The sequence below is a fragment of the Cinclus cinclus genome, chromosome 6, assembly GCF_963662255.1.
Source record: "Cinclus cinclus chromosome 6, bCinCin1.1, whole genome shotgun sequence".
Classification (NCBI taxonomy): domain Eukaryota; kingdom Metazoa; phylum Chordata; class Aves; order Passeriformes; family Cinclidae; genus Cinclus; species Cinclus cinclus.
In genome coordinates, this window is record NC_085051.1 from 31,693,808 (window position 1) to 31,715,027 (window position 21,220).

General features: G+C 35.8%; 1 protein-coding gene across 1 annotated transcript in view; it reads left to right on the forward strand.

Annotated features, from left to right (window-relative positions):
- FMN1 (formin 1) overlaps window positions 1–21,220 on the forward strand; it is a 124,106-nt gene that overhangs the window by 47,620 nt on the left and 55,266 nt on the right. Inside the window, exons 6-9 of the mRNA XM_062495379.1 lie at window positions 5,221–5,308; window positions 14,081–14,142; window positions 16,296–16,384; window positions 21,014–21,143. Of these exons, the coding sequence (XP_062351363.1) occupies window positions 5,221–5,308; window positions 14,081–14,142; window positions 16,296–16,384; window positions 21,014–21,143 (369 nt within the window). The remainder of the gene's footprint in view (window positions 1–5,220; window positions 5,309–14,080; window positions 14,143–16,295; window positions 16,385–21,013; window positions 21,144–21,220) is intronic.

Sequence of the window (21,220 nt, forward strand, 5' to 3'; positions counted from 1 at the left end):
GGTGTACCCTTCTAGTACACATACAAATACTTCAAGACTTGAACTTTGTATGGTAATGCGAATCTGGGTTTAGAAGCTCTGAAAACTGTGTGGCTGCTCATGTTTCCTTGATCAGGCAGCCCTTTGGAAAATGTAACACCTTTGGAGGAACTTTTAAGTTTTTTTCCAACTGAACACCCTCTGAAATAATTCAGGAAACTCTTGTTCTCTTCTCTGCATGTATACAATCTTTTATTTAATGTTCTACTGTATTATGCAGGTAATGATAAAAATTAGTATTCTGAGGTTTTGATGTTATGTCGTAAGAATACAATTATTTTTTTCTGGTTGGGAGAATTTACTGGCTAGATGAATATATTAGTTATGTCTCAATATTAGAGCAAAATACTATGCAATATATTTAAATATTAAAAATATAATTATTCTCTCATAAAAATGCTTTTGAATTAAGGCTTAGATGCATTATCATCTTATATGAAGTAATGTAATGCAGTAAATGTTTGGATGTCCGTGAAATGGAGAAGAGATGACTGCTGACTTGCCCAGAGACTCTGGATGGATAAATAATATATACAGTATACAGAAGGAGTATGCTTCATTTCGTAGTTATTTAATAGGTTTGAAATGGTTGAATCTCCAGCAGGAGAAGTTTAAATTACTGGAAGAAAACAAAAGTCCCTTAGCACTTGAATATTAATAAAATAAATAAAAGAAATTATTTGTTATGTATTGAGCTGTCATACTCTGTAATCTTGAAAAGGAGACATTTAAAAAAGAATATTTCTTTGCTGCAATTTTTTCCATTTGCATTTTGTAGCTCCATTGCTAGATTTAACACATATTTTGAAGTTATATTAGTTTTTCCAATAAATTTGAGCACTTGTTAGTAATTTATCCTCAAAAACTCAAGTATTTTCTATACTTTTTCAAGAAACAGAATAGTTGGATATTTGTGATGCCACTCTGTCTTCATCTTACAAAAAAAAAAAAAAAAAAAGAGTAAATGTCAAGTAATTTGTGTCAGGTGTACGCTCTGAATGAAAGTCCATCAATCATTTTTGGCCCTTTAGTGCAATGATTATAATTTCAAAGACACAGGAGGACATTAAAGATAATGACTTTTCTGTTGTCTATTATCTCTAACAGACTTCACATAATTATTAACATGTGTTCTCATTTACGAAGAGTGTCAATATTTTGAGTGAATTGCATTTTTTTAACTGAAAGGGATATGCCTGTCAGCAAGTTTTTTGTCCATCTAACTAAATGAGGAATTACAATTAATAAATTTTGTGTTTCCGCAAGAAGGGCAGATATTGCAGAAAATGTTGGAAGCTTTGCAGGGTTGAAACACAATGACTGTCTTCAGCTGTCTGCATAAGATAATAAACTGTTCAAACTTAAGCAGAAGTAGTAAAACGTTAGTGCGTGCTCTTCAAGGCACTCTCACTTTCTTTTTATGTTTTATGCTATGCTGAGATAAATAACTGGCATTCCTTGTTTATCATAAAGACCTGAAGTCACGTAGAATATAGAAATCATCCACAGGGTGAATATCTGTTTTTTGGTTTGTCTTATTTTTGGAGTTCTGATAGGAGTAAAGGTATTGGAGTAAGTTTCTTACTAGTTCATTTCATGCCTCCTATTAGAACCTGATAAATTGCCATTTGTATGTACTTTAGAAAAAGACTAAAAGTAGTGGTGTTTTCAAGCTAGTAAAATTGTAAGTAGACTTTTAAAAATATAAAGCTATGGATCACCCATGGTAAGGGAATGAAATTAAATGCGGCTGTCCCTTGAGTAGGAATATGAGAGATAATGTCTAGTCTTGAGCTTCTGAAATTTCATTGATAACTCTTGGAGTGTTTATGCAGAATGGCTTGAGGGGCATATTTTGGCTTCTTGTGCAGGATATTCTTCCTGTGTTTGTTTCAGTAATCTACTCGTGGGTCCAGGCTGTTGATTTGCTGTGAAGTTGGTGAGTGGGAATGGAGGGAAATGCTGTAATATGCAGGACAGCTTTTTCACTTATGCTTTTCTCAAGAAATTTAAGTTTTATGGAAGGAATCCATGCACACCAGGAGGAAGGATTTAGCTTTTAATCACTAAAGTGAATCTCTTCAGATTTCAGCACCAGTAAGTGTCCTGGACAGAATGTAGACATTGCAGTTAGGCAAAAGAGTGATGTCTGTTGTATAGTAGTTAATGAAATACATTTCTGGCTAAATTAGAGAAACACCTTCTAATGGGAATGACAGAATAATTTATTAGTGTATTCAAGCTTTGGTATATCTTCACTTTTTAATTAGATTATAAAGATTTGAAAGATGTAAATGACACACTTGTGTACAGCCAACCAGCTAACTTAATGCCATTAAAAAACAGGGGAAAAAAAACCACAAAAAACAAATAATGCTTTGGATCAGTGAAGCAAATGAATTATCACCAGCAGTCACAATTTTGTCACTAAGCCAGAAGATGCTGCATCCATTACAACAATGCATTAATAACTGGAGAAGCAACAGGCAGCTGGCAAACCCCACCAGCTGGCACAGCAGCATCAGTTGGTGTCAGCTGGGTTGTAGCTGCTTACCTGTCACTGCCAGCTACCAGCAAGTCCCAATATGCTGAGAGGTGATCAGTGATTTGTCTTTTAAAAGCATAGACTAAATAGTTCAGCACAGTCTTTACAAACTTTCCTTTTATTTGCCTTATGTTTTTACTGAACTGAAAAAGTGTTGATTTTTATGTCTTCTTTCTATTTGGGACTCGCACACATATATAATCCCCCTTAGTGACTTTGCCAGAGTGACCATCATTTGGGACAAAATTAGTGTCTTTGAGAATTAATTCTGTATTACTGCTGATTGTATATTTTAACTTCAAAGTCTTTCAAGTTCCATTATAATACTTAGCATTGTACCTATTTGTTTGAAGTAGTTTTAGGCTCAGTTTAAGGTATTCTGTTGTCTCAGTCCTCCGTTTTTGCTCCCTAATGAATAAAGTATTAGCCTTCAGTTACTTGGTTTAAGCTGTTTCAGGTAGTCTGCGTCTAGTTTGATGCCTGGTAATTGTGACCATGTGTACATTTGTCTAAAATGCATGTGAACATACAGTCAGTTGCCATTTTAAATCATTAATCTCTGGTTTAACTTCTAAAATTATATAGGGCTGTCTTTAAGGGCTTTTTTCACAACTTGTTTAAGTTGAAGGTCTTGGTTAGTGATGTGAGCTAGTTGGATCATATCTGGAGAAGGTATCAGCACTTACAAATACTCCGGTGGAGTGATTTCAAATGTCATATTGTCTGCAACAGCTATAGTCTGGAAAAGTTTTGCCTCAAACTAGGCATGTCTAATGGGGTTTATGACAACCTATGAATTTGCCCTGAACAAGGTCAACTTGGAGGTCAGTGAATGCTATACAAATTGGTTACTGCTCAAACCTGTAATTATCCCTGTAAGAAGTTAATGTGCTGCGGAGTTCAGCAAATTCATGTAAAGCTTCAGAAATGACCATGATAAACCGAGCAGTTTTATTTGCTCAGAAGAATTAATCAACAGGATGTGATGCTTCCAAAGTATTAATTTAAGGTAACTTGGAGCAAAATCATCTTGTCTGCTTGGGTACGCAAGAGATAAAGAGCCTGAATTCTTTGTCATTTGAACAAAACACTTTCCATAGTATTAATTTCTTAATATCCATCATATGTACTGTACATATAGGCAGAAAAACTCTCAGGATGGATTGTTTTTCAAATTTTGGCAGAAAATATGCAGTATCTACTTTAACATAAGTTTGCTATTGAATACCTACAAGAGGGACCTAAATTACCTATCATATCTTTGTTGAAGAGAGCATGTGTTCCAACTTGTGTGTGTATTTTCCTATTTCAGTACTCTAATTAAGAACTGACTTGGCATTTCAATGTGAAAATGTCAGTATCATTTCTCTTTTTCCTCTATTTGCAAAATACTTAGTTTTGCATAGAAGATGACTAAGTATTTTCATAGTTAAATATTTGTGGGAAACATTTTTATGGGTTAGTATAGATTTTGTCAGTTAACTGTCTCTAATGTGAGCATCAATAAAAGTATTCGAGGAATAAGGGAATAATAATTGCTTTAAGTTTTTACTATTATTAAATATCAAAATATGAGTGCCACCATTAATATTAAAATTAAATTTAGTGGAATATAGATTAAATATTGTTCAAATACTAAGAATATAAATTTAGGGAAAACATAGCTATTGGTTCTATTTTTGCATAGGAGTTCGTATTTTGAATAGTTTTTGTACGTCAACACTATAAAGTAAACTATCTGCTTGGATTTCAACGTTTTGTATTTTTGAAGAACTTGGGTCTGTATTGCATTTTGTGATGTGCTCCTGTCCTGTCTTCCTTAGAAAATAAATCAAAATCACAAATACCGATAGCCTAGACATTGTGGGAAATTTGGTTTTTACATTTCTAACCTCTGAACTATACTGCTCCCCTTCTTTATAACTAATTTCAACCAGCCAAAATATAACATTAAGTTTTCCCTTCCTTCTCTTTCTTCTGCTCCCCCAAACTGACATCAAAAAGTCATATATACTATCAAATATATGTACTCAAATGTGAAGAATATCCTGAAATCCCTGTGGAGTGTCAACAGTGTGGAATGAGCACATTCAGACATGACCAAAAGAAATACTTTGAGTAGTGCCCAGTGTTCTAAAAGTAGTGTTGAGAGTGCATAAAAAGACAATTCTTCAGTTCTTCTTGGTCAGGAATTGATTCTTTGCTGAAAAATAGACATAAGCCTGTTTATACTGAAATGTAAACTACCAGACAAACTAAGGAACTTCTGATGTACTGTGTCTTTAATAGTTCTTAAGTATAATTTAAAGCAAGGGGGAGGGGGGTGGCAGACAGACAGACCATATTCCAGAATAAATATTTGATGTGCCTTTTTCTTTTCCTGTGTAATAGCATCCTACAAGTAAGAGGTGATGTTCTTTAGCAGACCTGGTGAGAATTCAGTCTTACAATTCATCTGTTAAGGTGCAGAGCACAAAGATAAGATGAAGGTCTTACTACAACATTTAGCTAATAAAAGGGTTTGATGTTTGGAGAAATATTGAAGTCAACTCACAAATTCACTTCTGTTGTAAGAGTGACTGAATCCTTTGTAGATGTTGCCATGAATCTCAGATAATTTTGTATCATCTTTCTAGATTATCAAATTACTGGATGGAAAACGGTCTCAAACTGTAGGAATTCTAATATCAAGTTTGCATTTGGAGATGAAGGATATTCAACAAGGTAAGTGTTTCTTACACTTAATGTATTATACTTGCATGGATAAATTATCGTAGCCCTCAGATAATTTCTGACAGTGCAGAATGTGTTTTGAATATAGTCTCCTAAACTACCAGAAAAATCATTCTTCCAATATATTCCAGTATATGTAAAAGTTTCACCTAAAAACTAGAACTAAATTTAGGTAGAACTCCTTCTGTAACTTTACAGTTAGCATAACACTTTCAGTACAGTGTTTTAATATACCTCCCCTGCAGTTCCCTGCTTTTTCTAAAGCAAGTCATCCACCAACAGGAATTAAGTGGAGGGCTTACACATAAATCTTTTGGGCTTCAAATATGCAGTCAGTATTTTTTTAATATTTACATTTTGCTTCATTAACAGTATAAGAAGTACATCCCAAACTGATGTTACCACATAAGAATCAGAAAGAGAACTACTGGATGGCATTTTTCAAAGTGTGGGGCTAGTCAGTTGTAAATTCCATTACTGGCAGAAATTATTTGAGTTTGCCAATACAACTGTAGAGAAATACAGATTTTTCAGAACACTGGGGTAATTGAGAGTCTGCTTATGTTCTGGATTTAAAAAGATATTGTTTAAGGATATTGTTTATTTCTTTTTCACATTAAGAAAAGGAAAATATTCACCATTTAAAACAACTGCTGGAACAACTCAAGCTGATGTCTCCTTTTTTGCTATTGTTTTCCTTCCATCACATGCAAATACTGGGTAGGGTGTTGAGATGCTGCTGGCATTGATTATTATTAATTTCAAAAGAGCCTTTGAGCATCTAGCACTTTAAAAGCACAAGGGTTTACAGATGTCTCTTGGGATGCAGAGGAATAAGGAAAAGAAGGAATAACTTTGTGCCTGCCAGTATTGTGTGAAAGGTATCAGAATGAGATGGAAAAAAACTGCTATTACTAAAGGTCTGAATAATTTGCTGGCAAAAGTGTCAGCATCATAGGGATAGGATAGAATCTTCATTACAAAAACTGGGTAATATTCTTAAGGATATTCAGAGATGGGTTTTCTTTTTATTTTCCATGCCATGATGTTCTACTAAAATAGAGCATACCTATCTCTCTCAGTTGTTTGCTGTACTTGTGTAGCTTTTGAAATCTTCTGGCCAATTTATACCAAATCTAAGAGAGCATAATGACCCAAATACTTGGGTATATATACAATAGCATTTTTAGCTTGAATCAGCAGTGCACTTTTGCATCACATGTACCAGTTGTCCCCTTTGCTGTGTTTGCATTGCAGAGCAATGCGGAGCAGTCTCAGAGTGCAGAAACACTCTTCAGAATCAAATTAAATAGAAGACATGCTTTAGGAGCATGCCATCAGTCCCCATGTATAGTAGTCTCTAAATTCCCCAGGATCAGATCAAAGGTAGTTAAAACTCCCTGAAACATGTATAGTGTGAACTGTTGGTGTCTACAAATCCATTTCTAAAGACTTGCAGTTGTAGACATAGCTAATGTAGTCCTACAAGTTTCATGAAAATTGGAGTGTTGGTAGAAGAAAGACACCAAAACAAGTGCTGTCACTGAAGAAAAGTTTAGAACTCATCGCCCTTTCTTGTCTGAGGTAGCAAATGACTGGCCTTGTCACCACATGTGTTGGTCAAGGCAGCAGTAGGATATGCTGCCTCTTGCTTATGGAAACAGCTAGGAGCTACTATCAAGATTTGGGAATATCATTAGTGGAACTTTTGAAAAAACATACTAACAAAGCAGTCTGACTGATTTTGATCAAAATCTATGTTCAGAGACTATCTAAAGTGACAAAGTAGTTCACAAAACTCAAAAACATTTTTCTGTAGAGTTGATCTTCAGAAATGTATATTACTCTGAAAACAACAGTAGAATTATGCTTGTTTCTCTTTTAATGTCTGTTTATTCCATAGTATTTAGTGTAATTTAAATCTGTGGGCAGTCCTGCTGTCAGCAGACAAATTATTTGAAGACTGCAGTAATCAATGCCCTGGATGGAAAAAATTCGTAATAGGCTAAATGGCGCATGACAGCACCTAACCAAAAAAGCATGTAACCATTGGTTCATGGCAACCTTTTTTTTTTTGTTTCTTTTAAAAAAAGCGAAGTTGCAAAGACCTACCTCTACATACAAATTAATCACTCATCTCTTTTATCATGCCAGTTTTCACAGTATGTGAAAAACGGAAAAGTTAATAGCCTTTGACCACGTAAAACAGAGAATGTTAAGAGAATGTTTTCACCTAAGCAAAGGTGAAAAGAAAAAAAATCTAGTTTTTATTTCAAGCTTCTATGACCATATTTGTTGTAAAGTCATGTACAAATTAGTGTACTGTCTATGTGTGGTATACTGGCTAGTCTACCTTAGGTAGCAGAAATAGAATGCAGGTAGAGAAATTCTCAGATGAGCTGCCCTGTGCATACAGATGCATGCAGAATTGTAGAGAAGACAAAAGAGTAACCACAAGAAAAATTGCATCCTCCTCTAAAACAGTGTGAGATTTCTGCATCCATAGGATTATCCTCTCAAATCAAAGTACATAGCTTCACAGCATATTCTTTAGATAACTCAGCAGTGCAAAACAAGCAAGTGTCCATATCTGGCATCCAGATGTTTGAGTTTGCATTTAATAATGCGCCAGCCGCCACACTTCAGGAGGGGGAATCTCCAACACATGTTCATGTAAGAGAATGAAGTTCATCCTTTGCAGATAAGTTTATATCCATACTGCTTCTGAGTATAGTCTAAGGAGAAGACAATGTAAAACTAAATAATTATTTTGGGTAGTGTTATTGTTATATGATGCACAGGGAAAGTTGACATTGTGATGCTCCACCTGTCCTAGTGTTCAGCTTTTTGTTCAATGGGAAAGAACAAATCCTAGGTACTTCAGTGTTCTCAGAACACTGGTGAATCTGGTACTGATGAGGGCAATAAAGTTTTTTGTTAGACCACTATTAATATTACTCATTTCCTGAGCAGAAGAAGCAGGCAGAAAATCTGTCTGACTCAGTATGCTGTATAGGATCTGTGTATTGAAAAGACAAATAGTAATAATCAAATTGTGCATATGTTTGAGATTATTTTTAAGGCTTCTTCTCTTCATTTTTAAAAAATCTTTATAAAAAGAGAGGAGAAATAACAGGCATCAACTTATTAGGTAAGCTTTAAGTGTCCACACTTATAGAAATAATCTGCATTTCATATCAGTCCATTTCTGCCTTTTCCTGTCATTGTTCTGCGAAATGCTACAACTTGATAGGCATACTTGTGCATCAACACTGTTTGGTTTTGCTGTTGAAATGCTACAAGTTGCTCCATAGTGAGGTGTTTCAGTTTTGTTTGTAATGGGAAATGCTGATCATAGCTGTATGTGAAAATACTGTGTGGGTCCTTGTCCCAGCTTTTTACAGGGCAACATTCCACTCACTGAGGCAGTTCCAAAACAGTAGCTGGCAATAGCAGTGCACTGGAAAACACATAATAATACTCCTTTCTGCAGTGTGTGTCTCTGTGCTGGCTTTCCATGAGCTACTGAGAGTTCAAGAGTTAAGTGGCAAAATTGTGGGGCAGCCCAGATGAAAAGCTTATAGTTACAGAAAACAGGATGTAGACAAAATGTAGATGTCTATATTCAACAGTCATTTTCCCCAGTCCCTCCCAACCTTCAGAGTATCTGCATTTTGCCACTGAAATTGTAGGGCACCAGAAGCTGGGGAAACACTGGGGAAGTATTTCACTGTCAAATATCCCTGATGACTGTCAGGGCACATTAACTAGATGGTCTGCTGGTATACATGCTGGTTTATTTTCCACGGGACTAAATCTTTGGGATATGGTAGATGACATCAGATGCACAGTTATAGCTTATTGTAGTCTTTGTGGTAGTAAAGTGCAGCATGACTTCCTGCGCAACAGCTGCAGGCTTCACTGCTGCACTTACCAAAGCCATAGTAGTTGTGCTGTAGCACTACAATGCTGACAGAATATAGCCTGTATGAAAAACGGGACAACTTTACATTTATCCTTAGTATAGACATTATTTCTAATGCTAAAAGTGAAGTGTCTGACTGGTTTCCTTCAACTTCATGATTTCCCCTTCATTGTCAGCACACAGGAGTAAAAAATTGGAAGAATGCCAGCCAGACTGATTATCAGTCTAATAACCATTCTGATTCAGTATTGTATTTCTAATCATCCTCATATTGCTCTAAAAAGACCCCATAAAAGGTATATAAATAAGTTTGCATTGTCTTAGTGCTAGTTGTGCCTTAGGGCACATCTAAACTGTTGTTCCAAATTCATACGACTTTCCCACCTACCCAAAATATTACATGTATGTATTCTACATATTCTGTATACTCTGCATGAAGTCTAAAGATAGGTGCATACCCATCTCAGAAGTTGGGAAAATATTTTATTTAAAACTGTTTTTCTCTTTTTCGGGAAAATTCACAGCATACATTTTTATGAATCTGTTATGGACATCCGTGGCACATGGGTAGGTTAACGTTAGTGCCAGAATCTTTTGTTCATGACTTTTTGCAGGATGCAAGCTTTCATAGTCTTCTGAACCTCCATTGTGCCCATAGTGCTTCTGTATTGCATATAATTTTTTTGTATTGTATGGTAGTTAATACTGGAGAAAACCTTTAAATAAGTTGATAACATGTCAATTTGTCAGTAGTAAACCAGAGGGATTTGCGTATTCCAGGCAGTTTTGCCAAGTATTTAACGGTCACTGTCTAATTGACTAGCTAAGTCACAATTTTATTTAAATCTCCCAATGATGGGCTGCATATTGCCATGAAATCAAGCCTTACTCAACAGAACTCAGTACATAAAATAGCTAAGTACTTCCAGGTCAAATAAATGTAGCTTTGGCAAGCTCCTTTTATTTAAACAATATGCTTTTGTTTTATCATTTGGGAGCAGTTAAGGTGATTTCCTCATATTTCATAGCCTAATTGTTGCATTAAATGGTTTGATACTGGTAAGTATATGTAAGATCAGTCAGCAGGACTTAAATCCTGATTTAACCAAAACGCATTTAGTAGGAGAGAGGCTGTATATCAGATTCAGCCTTAAGACTGTTGGTATTTAAGCTGATTCAGAGTAGGTAGGTATATTTTTCATATTTAATTGAGCCCTAAGTTCTAAAGATGTATGTAGTATGCTTAAAAATTCTCAGTATGCTTTAAATTCTCAGCTTTTTTTTTAATTTACATTTTTAATTGATCAGAATATGTGAAAAATCTGTGCAGCAGGGAATTTGTTTGATTCATTTTCTAGAAGTTAGTATGTTAAAAACCTTTATTATTAGTTAATATTCAAAGCAATGCTCTTAATATGTGAAATGTAGCTGGCAAGTATTTTTATGTGCGCCTGTTAGTTTGAATGCATGATGCTGATCTGTTTTTTGTCCTAGCTGACGGTTATTATATCCTAATGGGTGCAGCCCTGCACTAATGATCCTTGTGTATATAAATTCTTCTTCTTATGAGCAGACACCATAGGCAACATAAAAATGTTTGCCTCAATTTCCCTGCAAAAAAGGATCTCAGAAACCAGACTTGGCCAAGTAACAGATTTTTTAAAGGTAGAGGAACCCAATAAAATTACCAGCTTTTCACAGCATGAGTCTACTTCCTTTTGACATATTGTGAGGTGTAGGTGAAATATTCTAACTGAACTGACAGTGTAAGGAAGACAGCTAACTAGAAAGCAAGATGAAAGTAAAAGCCACCGATGATGATTGATATTGTAATAGCTATTAATTGTTTTGGAGCCTCTTTTGTAGATTTATGGTATTTCACCTATATTACTTAGATAAGCCGGATATAGTGAGATTTAATGCAGTTAAGTATCACAGTTAAATTCACTGTATCAGGAAAAGCATTTTGGAAAATATACCAAGGTTTGTATCTACTTTGATAAAGTTAAGACATATTAAAAGTGGGTTTTGTTTTTGTAGAAAAAATTTAAAAGCTTTTGTTAATTTAAGTGAAAATTAAAATAATTTATTTGATCTAGTGGAATGGGTTTTTTTAAGCTTCCCCAATTCAAGCTAAGTTACACAAAATACTGTGTATATATTGCACGTGCCATATTTTAAGAATAAGAAGAATATGAAGACACCTATGAATTTGGGGATTTCTTCCAGCTTTTCAAAATTAATGTTTTTTTGTTGTTGTTTTTTCAAAAAAATGGGCCAATCTTCATAAATTTGGATGGTTTCCTTTTTTTGTCTTCTGCTCTAAATGTGCATGGCATTCAGTTCAATCAGTTTGAATTTAAAAAAAAAAGGGTTGAGACATTAAAATGTGTAAAGATGAAATAAAAGAGGTTATGTGGATTTTGCCAGTACTTCTGACTTACTGGGAATGTGTCTCTACATACATTGACATCCTAAGCTGTCTAGCTGTATGGCTTGATTTTTTACTGCAATTGTCTGTCTATGCATTGCCAATAGTAGCAGTGCAGGTTGTATAGCAAGTAAATCAGAAAATAGTTTCTGAGTACTTTTATACAGTCACATGCTCTCTCCAAGAGAGAAAAGAACTCATGTCAATATCTCTTAAAATTGATTATTAATAATTCTACTAAAAATGTGGTTTCGCTGATTGTATTTCCTTAGTTTTATCACAAACACTTTTTGTTTTACCATGTCACTTCAAAACAATGCTGATTTGTTAGATCTGATGTTGAGTACAGAAACATAGTTAACATAGTAGAGCATTAAAAACCACTTTGTGATTATGGGGCCATTTTGGTGACAAATATCTGGTTTAAATATTCAGCTAGGTGTGTAACTCTCAATATTCTTATTAAAAAGTGGGTTATTATCAAACTCCTTCCTGTCATTGTAATAGATCTGTACATAAAAATTTGACTGTCAATTACATGCTTTGCATTTCTAGTACAAGTTTAAATTGCCTCCAATAAGTTGCTTTTTCTAGATAGGTCTGGACAAGTAACTTTCTCTTTGTAAGCAGGTTTCAGAATATGCTAAAATAGGATAAGAGTTAAACCACAAGGGAAAGTTTTGGAACTCAATATTCATGTTGTTAATCTTAACAATTACATACACTGGGTTGTGAAACCAGTTTTCCAAGGCATTTTTCATCTCTTAGGCACTTCTGAAGTTCTGTTGGATGATACGGAAGGTAGTGCAACTCTTGGAACTATTTTGCAGAAGATAATAGATAATCTCATAAATTCAAACCCTAAGGATTTTTCTTTAAACAAAGATTTATGTCAATCTCAGTGGTTCAGGATTTACATCTGGTTACAGTCTTGAGGGTTTTGAATCTTTCCAGTAAGACAAAAATGGTTGGAAATACTGCTTTTTTCATTGATACTGTCTTCTGTGTAATTCTTCACTTCTTACCTGGGTGTAATGTCAACGGATGAAATCATAATTGACAGGCAGAATTTTAAAGCATTCTAAATGTCAGTGGACCTTTTAATAAAATTAATTAGCCTGGCTCAGAGAAAATTTACTAGCCTGCTGGTTAATTTCACAGTGTAAAATCATGGGGTAGGTGGTAGAGCAGGCGAAAGCTTATTACTTTTAAATAATTATTTAAAGATGTGTGCTGTGCCCCTTTCAAACATGGATTGCAAATGCAGCAAGAGCTTTTAAAATCCTCTAAATTCATAAGCAGTCAAGGATCATTTGAGGAAATATAATGCAGTTGAATTAGAAGTTACCAGATAGTAGCTAATGACATCTCACTGGTTATGCGCTTAATTCTTTTGGGATTAAGATTCTCAGCAATATATAAGCATAAGTCATGAGTTCAAAAATTGTGCCTAGTCCCCGTATGAATCTTGAGGAAGAGTTGGTTTCAGAAAATTTGAACATCCAGAGTTACTTGCATTCCATTGTGCATCTCTCAGCTTACTGGAGTTGAACATTTGAGTGTGTTAGAAAACACCATGAAGCAATCCAGTTTAGTTTTCAGATGAGTTCCAATACATTGCTTAAATCGTGATGGGATTTGCAAATGTTGGAAGCACCTATGTCATATATTCCAAACATAGTAATATTTGGAACTAAGATAGGAAACATTTTGAGACTTCTCTTTTTTAGTAATGAAGTGTAATTAATCACTGAAGAGTCTACTTCATGTGTGTCTGTGTGGTGTTGAAAAGTATTTATCTGTAAATTGTCGTGTAGATAGTTTTCTACTGGATAAAGCTAATTCGAATGTGAACTTGTTGAAGATAATTTAAAAACTGTACCACAATATTTTCTGCTTGTAAATTTATAACTTGCAAACTTTAGAAGTTTGTCTACTTGTGTACTTACCAAGATTGCTAGCTCCTAGACAAGCGTATCTCGCTGATTTCCCACGCACACAGGTAGGCTTAAATACCCTCACTCTCAATTCCTTCCTGTCCAGCCTTCTAAGCTAACATGAAGTCTGTGCTCTTCGTTGTCTGGTATCTGTTGTTCTTATGTTCTCCTGCCTGGACAATTACACAATCAGCTGGCCACTTGACTGGTCACATCTTTCACTGCTGATTATATTGAAGAGAAAAAGTAGAACTCTATTCTCCTGAGACAGAGTTTATAGAACATTCTTGCAGGAGTGCTGTGATTTGACATCAGAACAAAAATAAAATGCTGGAAATAAAAAAAATGTTAACTGGATATGTATATGTCCTGTATATGGGTTAGAACCCTTTGGTACATTGCTCAGGAAAAAGAATTGAAATCTTAATTTATGTTTTCTGGTGTCTAATTTGTGCTTGTATTCTATACAGCTATATTGTGTGTTGATGACTCCGTAGTAGATCTGGAGACACTGGAAGCCCTATATGAAAATGTAAGTAAAGGTGGGGTAAAATTGTAGTTGATCACCAAAATATTTCAGACACAGACTTTAGGCTGCTCAGGGAACTAGTGAGTAAGGTCCCCTGAGAAAATGCTTATGAAGGTTCTCAGGTTTATCAGTGCAGATTGTTTTTCAAACACCACCTCATGAAGGGCACAGGAGTAGACAATTCCTAAATGTAGGAATTCAAGCAGATGAATCAGAAGGTTGGCTTGGCTGGGCTGGGATCTTCTTTTAGAGCCAAGGCAAAAAAAGAAGATATATGCCCAATGGAAGCAAGGTCAGCTAATGTGGGAGGAATACAGAGATGCTGCTTGCCACTCCAGGGAGAAAATTTGTGCAGCAAAAGCTCAGTTGGAGTTGAAGCTGGACAGAACTGTGGGGGACAATAAAAAGAGGTTTTTTTAAACCTGTTAATTACAAGAGGCAGTATAAGAATAACATCAGCTGGTTACAAGACGGGGATGATCATTTCACAAACAGGGACATAGACAAAGGGATGTCGAATGCTTTCTTTGCCTCTGTGTTCAACACCGATGATGGGCTGAAGATCTCCCAGTACCCTGAGCTGGATGACCATGACTGTGAGATTGATCAACTCCCAGTCAACTCTCACCTTATGTGGGATGTGCTGCTCCAGCTGGATCCCTGTGTGTCTATGGGGCCTGATGGAATTCATCCAAGAATATTCGAAGAGCTAGTTGATGTCATTATGGAGCCTTTTCTGATGATTTTTGAATGCTCTTGCAAATCTGGAGAGGTCCCAGTCAACTGGAAGTGTTTGGACAATGCTCTCAGGCACATGGTGTGATTCTTGGGGTGTCCTGTGCAGGGTCAGGAGTTGTACTCAATGATCCTGATGGGTCCCTTTCAGCTCAGCATATTTGGTGATTCTATGACCAAAGGAAGCCAGCTGATAGAATCTTTTTAATTGCAGTAAAGACGTTGATGCTGTCTCTCACAGTATCCTGTTGGGTAAAATGTCCAGCACACAGCTGGATAAACACATCATGTGATGGGTGAGCAGCTGACTCACAGGTCAGGTGCAAAGGGTTATGGTGAAGGTGGTGATGTCAGACTGGTGACCCATCACTAGTGAGGCTCTGAAAGGCTCCATTCTAAGCCCTGTGCTCTTCAACATTTTCATTAACAACTTGGACACAGGACTGGAATGTGTATTAGGTAAGTTTGATGATGATCCTAAATTGGGAGGAGCCATTGACTCCCTTGAAGGCAGAGAGGCCTTGACAAATCAGAGGGTTGTGCAGTCACTGACCACTAAATTTAATAAAGCTTAAATAAGACAAGTGACAGGTTCTGCACCTTGGATGTGGTAAGTCTGGGGAATGAAACATGGGAGAGAAGCTCTGTGGAAAAGGACCTGGGGATCCTGGTCTGTGGCAAGTTGAACATGAGCCAGCAGTGCCCTGGCAGCCAGGAGGGCCAAGGGTGTGCTGGGGTTCATCAGGAACAGCATCACAGCCGGGCAAGGGAGGGGATTGTCCTGCTCTGCTCTGAGCTGGGGCAGCCTCACCTCCAGTGCTGGGGACAGCTCTGAGAGCCACAGTATGAAAAAGATAGAAAGTGCTAGAGAGCATCCAAAGGAGGACCGTGAAGGTAGTGAAAGGACTGGAGGGGAAGATGTGCAAGGAGAAGCTGAGGTCACTTGGCCTGTCAGCCTGGAGGAGACTGAGGGAAGACCTTACAGCTGCCTGCAGCTTCTTCGTGAGGGGAAGAGGGGAAGATTTTCTCTTTGTGGTAACAGTGATGAGACCTGAGGGAATGGCCTGAAGTTGTGTCAGGGGACATTTCGGTTAGGTATTAGAGAAAAGTTCTTTACCCAGAAGGTGTTTGGGCCCTGGTACAGGCTCCCCAGAGAAGTCGTCACAGAATCAGCCTGACAGAGTTCAAGAAGTATTTGGACAGTACTCTTGGGCATATGTTATGACTCTTGGGGATGGTCCTGTGTAGTAAATGGCATATAAGGCACTGAAGGAATAGATCTTTAAGCATCTTGCTTTTGTATAGTCTGAATGTTTCTCAGTGAAAAAAAGATAATTGCCGCTTGCAGGCGAACAGGTAAAGTAGTAATTTATTAATTTATTATGAATTGGTAACTAATCAGTTTATATTAATTCACTCAGAGAGCACAAAAGGATGAACTGGAGAAAATCAAGCAATATTACCAGACTTCAAAAGAGGAGGAACTGAAGCTTCTGGATAAACCAGAACAGTAAGATTATTTTGTAATAGTTTTTCATTATATTATATAGTCCTTTGATTATATGTTGCAAGCAGTTTTGATAAATAATTCTTGGCAATGATGAGGTTTCCTAAAATTATAAACTTGGTGTATTTCAAGGCATGATGAAAATTGTTCCCTTATGACAAAACTTTTTTTCAGACATGACGGAGTTTGCTACATCAGCTTTGACCAGCAGAACTGAAAAAAATATGTAGCCTTGAGTCAATAAGAATTTTTGTTCCCATCCTCACACTTGTAAAAGGTTTATCCTCTTAAGGCATTTGTGGCTTAATTAATATTACATAAGGGCCAGAATGATTTTTGTTGATAATTATTTGAAAGAGCTGCATAACAGAGGGTTTGGGTTGATCATTTGGCCAAACACCTTGTACACTCTGGTCGAGTTCACTAAAGACCTATGATGCTACAGTTCCTCTCCTGCAACTGTTGTGGGCAGTGACAACTGTTAGGATGAAAAAATTAAATGTTTTTCTTTCTGTTGCAATATGCCTTAAACCGATGTGAAAAAAATCCTCAAGAATTTATGAACCAAATGGTAATCCAACACTGAATTTTATTTTTGTATATACATTTGATTTCAGATGTTGACCTACAAGTGTGTTTTTGTCTTCTGCTACTTCACTGCTTTTTTCTTTTGTAGTCTTACCCTTTTCAATTCTTCCTTCCCCAGAGGCCTCACTGTCATCTTGTTTCCTTTGCCATCGTTTCCATTCTTGTCTTTTCAGCTGTCTCTGGTGTACAAAAGGATATGGGGAGGAAGAACTGAAATAGAGATAGTATATGATTGGTTAATGTCAGAATTACTGTATTTTCATACCTTTTCTTCCCATTAAAATGTTAGTGCTGAAGAAAAGAGATATTTTTTTTCTTTTCCTCCTTTCATGAGGCAACTAAATACTGATTTGTGACTGCATGCTAAGGAATAGGCTCATATGAGGAGATAAGGCTGTATGATCTTACTCTTGTCGAAGAGAGGCTGTTGTTCTTTAGTAAGTCTTCAGAAAGCTGTAAAGTTTATATGCTGCAAAGTTTATATACTAGCTTACTCTTGCATCCCATATCCATGGCTGTCATTGCCTTGGCTTGGGGCATAAGGATACATTGTGTGACTAGCTGATGTTTTCCAGAGCTTGAATCTTTGGCAGTCTGTTTGCTGTATGTCCAAGTTAAATAAATATGAATGCATTTTGTCTTCTGGAGAATACGAGTCTTACGGAGTTCTAGGGCTGTAGGAGGTTGACTTTTTCATAACTTGCAGTGGAAAGAGGTTAATCTTAATACAAAGTTGGATTTATACTATCATTGTTCCATAACTAAAAACTGTAAATAAAGCATTTATGTCTGGTGCTTCAGAATGAAATAGCAGTATCAAAGACAGAAGTTATTTTTTTATCAATTATTACTTGGTGCTCTTTCTGCAAGTCTTCAGTATCCCATTTTTACCCTACAATTAAACTACACAGGTTAAGAAAACTAGCTTTTTAAAAGGTGGCTTAAGGGGAAAACAATTTGCTTTATGCACTTCTGTAAATTTTGTTGGACCTTCAAAATAATGTGCTTTCTGAAAACTCAGTAGATCATGTGCTCCTGGCTTTGCTGTCTCAGTCAGCCTCTAAGTCAACCTAACTGCACAACTGGAGATTTGTTGGAGCTGTGCTTTAATTACTAGCGCCATAAAAGATTAAAGATGGAAAAGTGCTACATTTGTATGTGTGATTAAAAATATTTGCTGTGGGGCATAAGCCTCATGCATTGTTTTTAATGAGGATCAGAACAAAAGTGTAAATGAAATAATTTATCAAATGGTTGCACATAGTAACAGTAGTCATTCATACAGTGCAACCTTTGATTTGAGTTCACTGAAGTCTAAAGCAAGCCGTGACGTGTTTGGATTACCAGACAAATAAAAAGCTTTAGTGGTATCACTGATGTTCTTCTGCACACATGATTTTTATTTGTGTTGCTTGTATGTTAAGTTTGGCACAAACTCTTTAACTATGACAGCAACATAACAATAGCACCCTAAATTATGCCTCATGATAATAGCTGTTAAAATGCTAATATTAATTGCTGTGATAAAGATTTATATGCAAAATTGGTGACAGTTTGGGGCTCGGCTAGCAGGATACAGATGCTGTAGCTGGTTCCCAAGAGACTGCATTTAGTTGTAGTATATTGTCTGTGTAGGCCTCTCCAAGATGAAATAAGTACTAATAAAGGAAATAATAACAAAATATGGTACTGGTTTGTATGCAGTTTGTTTCAGGAAGTAGGGACTGATTTATAATCGCTGTTCCAGTAATGCCACTTGCTTCTCTTTGAAGACAGCTCTGCTTGGACTTCAGTTTAAATCCCGCTGTTGTACTTAGAAGCTTGCAGGATTAGATACACCTTTTTCCAAAAAACTGTTTCTTAATTTTATATTCTTCAAATGTGGATATATGTGGTCTGAAAATTAGTTTATCTTCTTACAATCAGCCTTTCTTTTCCATCTTCTGCAAGAATGCTCTCTTACACTAGCATCATAACAATATGCCTGGCTTTAAAGTTCTCTCAAGTTCTTAACTACCAGATTCTGGTAGGCTAAAGAGTTTTCAAGTTATGCATTTTTTATTTACAGTTTTTGAAGGAGTATGACGTACCTCATGGAGATGAACAGCATATTTTCTGTGTTTATTTTAGGCCATCAGAATTGTAGTAATGAGAAACCCATCCAAAAGCTGTGTCACAGCCACATCACCATTATTTTAAGTTGAAATTATACCTTTCTCAGAGAATAAAAGTGTTTCTTTCTCTTCTAAAGTTTTGTCCATCTGAACTGGTGGTTTATCTGTGACAGCCATAGTTTCATGCTATGTCTTTTTGTTTAGTAGTTATATTTGTAGACTCTAAGATTCCTTTTTGTGACAGATTTCAGTTATAAGGGTTCTGTCTGGATATTTACTTTGGATAGTCTGAATTCCAGAATCTTATTTTTATGCTGATGCTGTTTTAACTCTCGGCACAATGACATTGTATTCGATAGTCAGCCATGTCAGAAATAGTTCTCTTTTCACAGGAAGGCAAGAGTATGTGTTATTTGACTTTGTAAATTTAAATTTTTTAATTGTATGTATGTTAGAACTTTAATGAAGCAGTTTGGTTTTTCTTTCCTTTGTTTCTCTCACACAAAGTGCAAAATACCCTCTTTTTTTTCCTGGCAATACCATTCATTCCCAATAGGAAGCATTTTTATTAATACCAGCTTGGCATTTCTTTTTTCCCGCTTCTTAAGTCTAAGAGCCAAGCTGGGCCTCCCTGATCCTTCTCTCACAATAGGTTTTTTCATCAGATGAAAAAGAAAAAGAAAGAAAAAGAAACAAAAAAATGGTATTCCAATTAAAACACAGTATTTCACACCAGCCACAGGTGAATTCTGGTGATTTTTTAAAGTCACTATGTACTCAGCAAAGCCTAGCATGCATTAGAAATGTATTGAACAGATTTAAGCATAATGATATTATTTATTGAAATAATTTGGACAAATCAAGTATCTTTGCTTAAATAATTAAGAAGAATTCAAGCTGATAAATTGAATGCTGAATTTCTCATAATTCAGTGAGGTAGAAAAAATATTTATGGCATTGCATTAAGAAGAATCCAAGGATATCTGTGGACAGGAGATTAGAAGAATTATGCTAAAGGGATATTGGAGCGAAAGACAAGCTTGCTTCTGGGTTTCAAGAAAGCTTGTGTATCTCTGAAATCTTGAATTCAAAACCCAAGAGAAAATTATTGTTATTATGAGAAATTATAAAACTTCTTGTATTATTAGCCAAGCTCTTATATTTTAAATTGATGAAAAGGGAGGAATTACTCATGTCTTTGGGATGTTTTCATTTTGTGAGGTCTGAACTATAGTTGTTGAATTTGCCTCTATTTATTTTTATTTACCAAAGAGTTAAAATATTAAAAGCTACAATAGTCATGAGAAGTACATACCTATGAGGACAGATGTAGAGCAGATGAAGGCATAGTAACTTTGCTGAACAGTGACTGAAGGCAGATACACTCTGCAAATATTTTAGAGCTAAATACACAGCTAGGTGTATTCCCCTATGTAAAATGTGATGCTATATAGTTGAAAGTGTGGTGCAAATGGAAAAAGAAAATTGATGCTGACAATCAGAAGAAAGCTGTCAGCAGATATTTTACATTATGAAATAAATTTATAGGAATATATTGAATTCTGTATTTCTGAGCACATTTTTAAGGGAAACAACTGCATAAGTTAGTATGTAGGTAGGTAGCGCTACATAGATTTTCCTTTTTTTTAGTGAATGATTTAGGTTTGAGATTCTTCTGTTTATTACTGTGCAGCTATGATAGTTAATGCCCTGATATGATAATGATTAATGTCTTGCCTTTTTCTTCATATTAGTAAGATTTTTTAAGGTATTCTTAGCATAAAAAATACAACTATTTTAAATTCTGTCAGATTTGATTCAAATAGGAAAGAGTGCATGTATATTTCATGATGCTGCAGGCTTTGATCCATTATGTACCCCACTGAGAAGAATAGAGATTTATTAATAATTAGTCTTTTTTTCCCCACAGATTTCTCTATGAGTTGTCTCAAATCCCCAACTTTGCAGAACGAGCTCAGTGTATTATCTTCCAGTCAGTTTTCTCTGAAGGGATAACATCGGTGCACCGGAAAGTAGATATCGTGACTCGTGTTTCCAAGGTAAGTCCTAATGAAAGCTAAATTAAATATATTTTAGAGTATTTATGCTTCTTTTTTACCATAAGTGAGGAATCTTA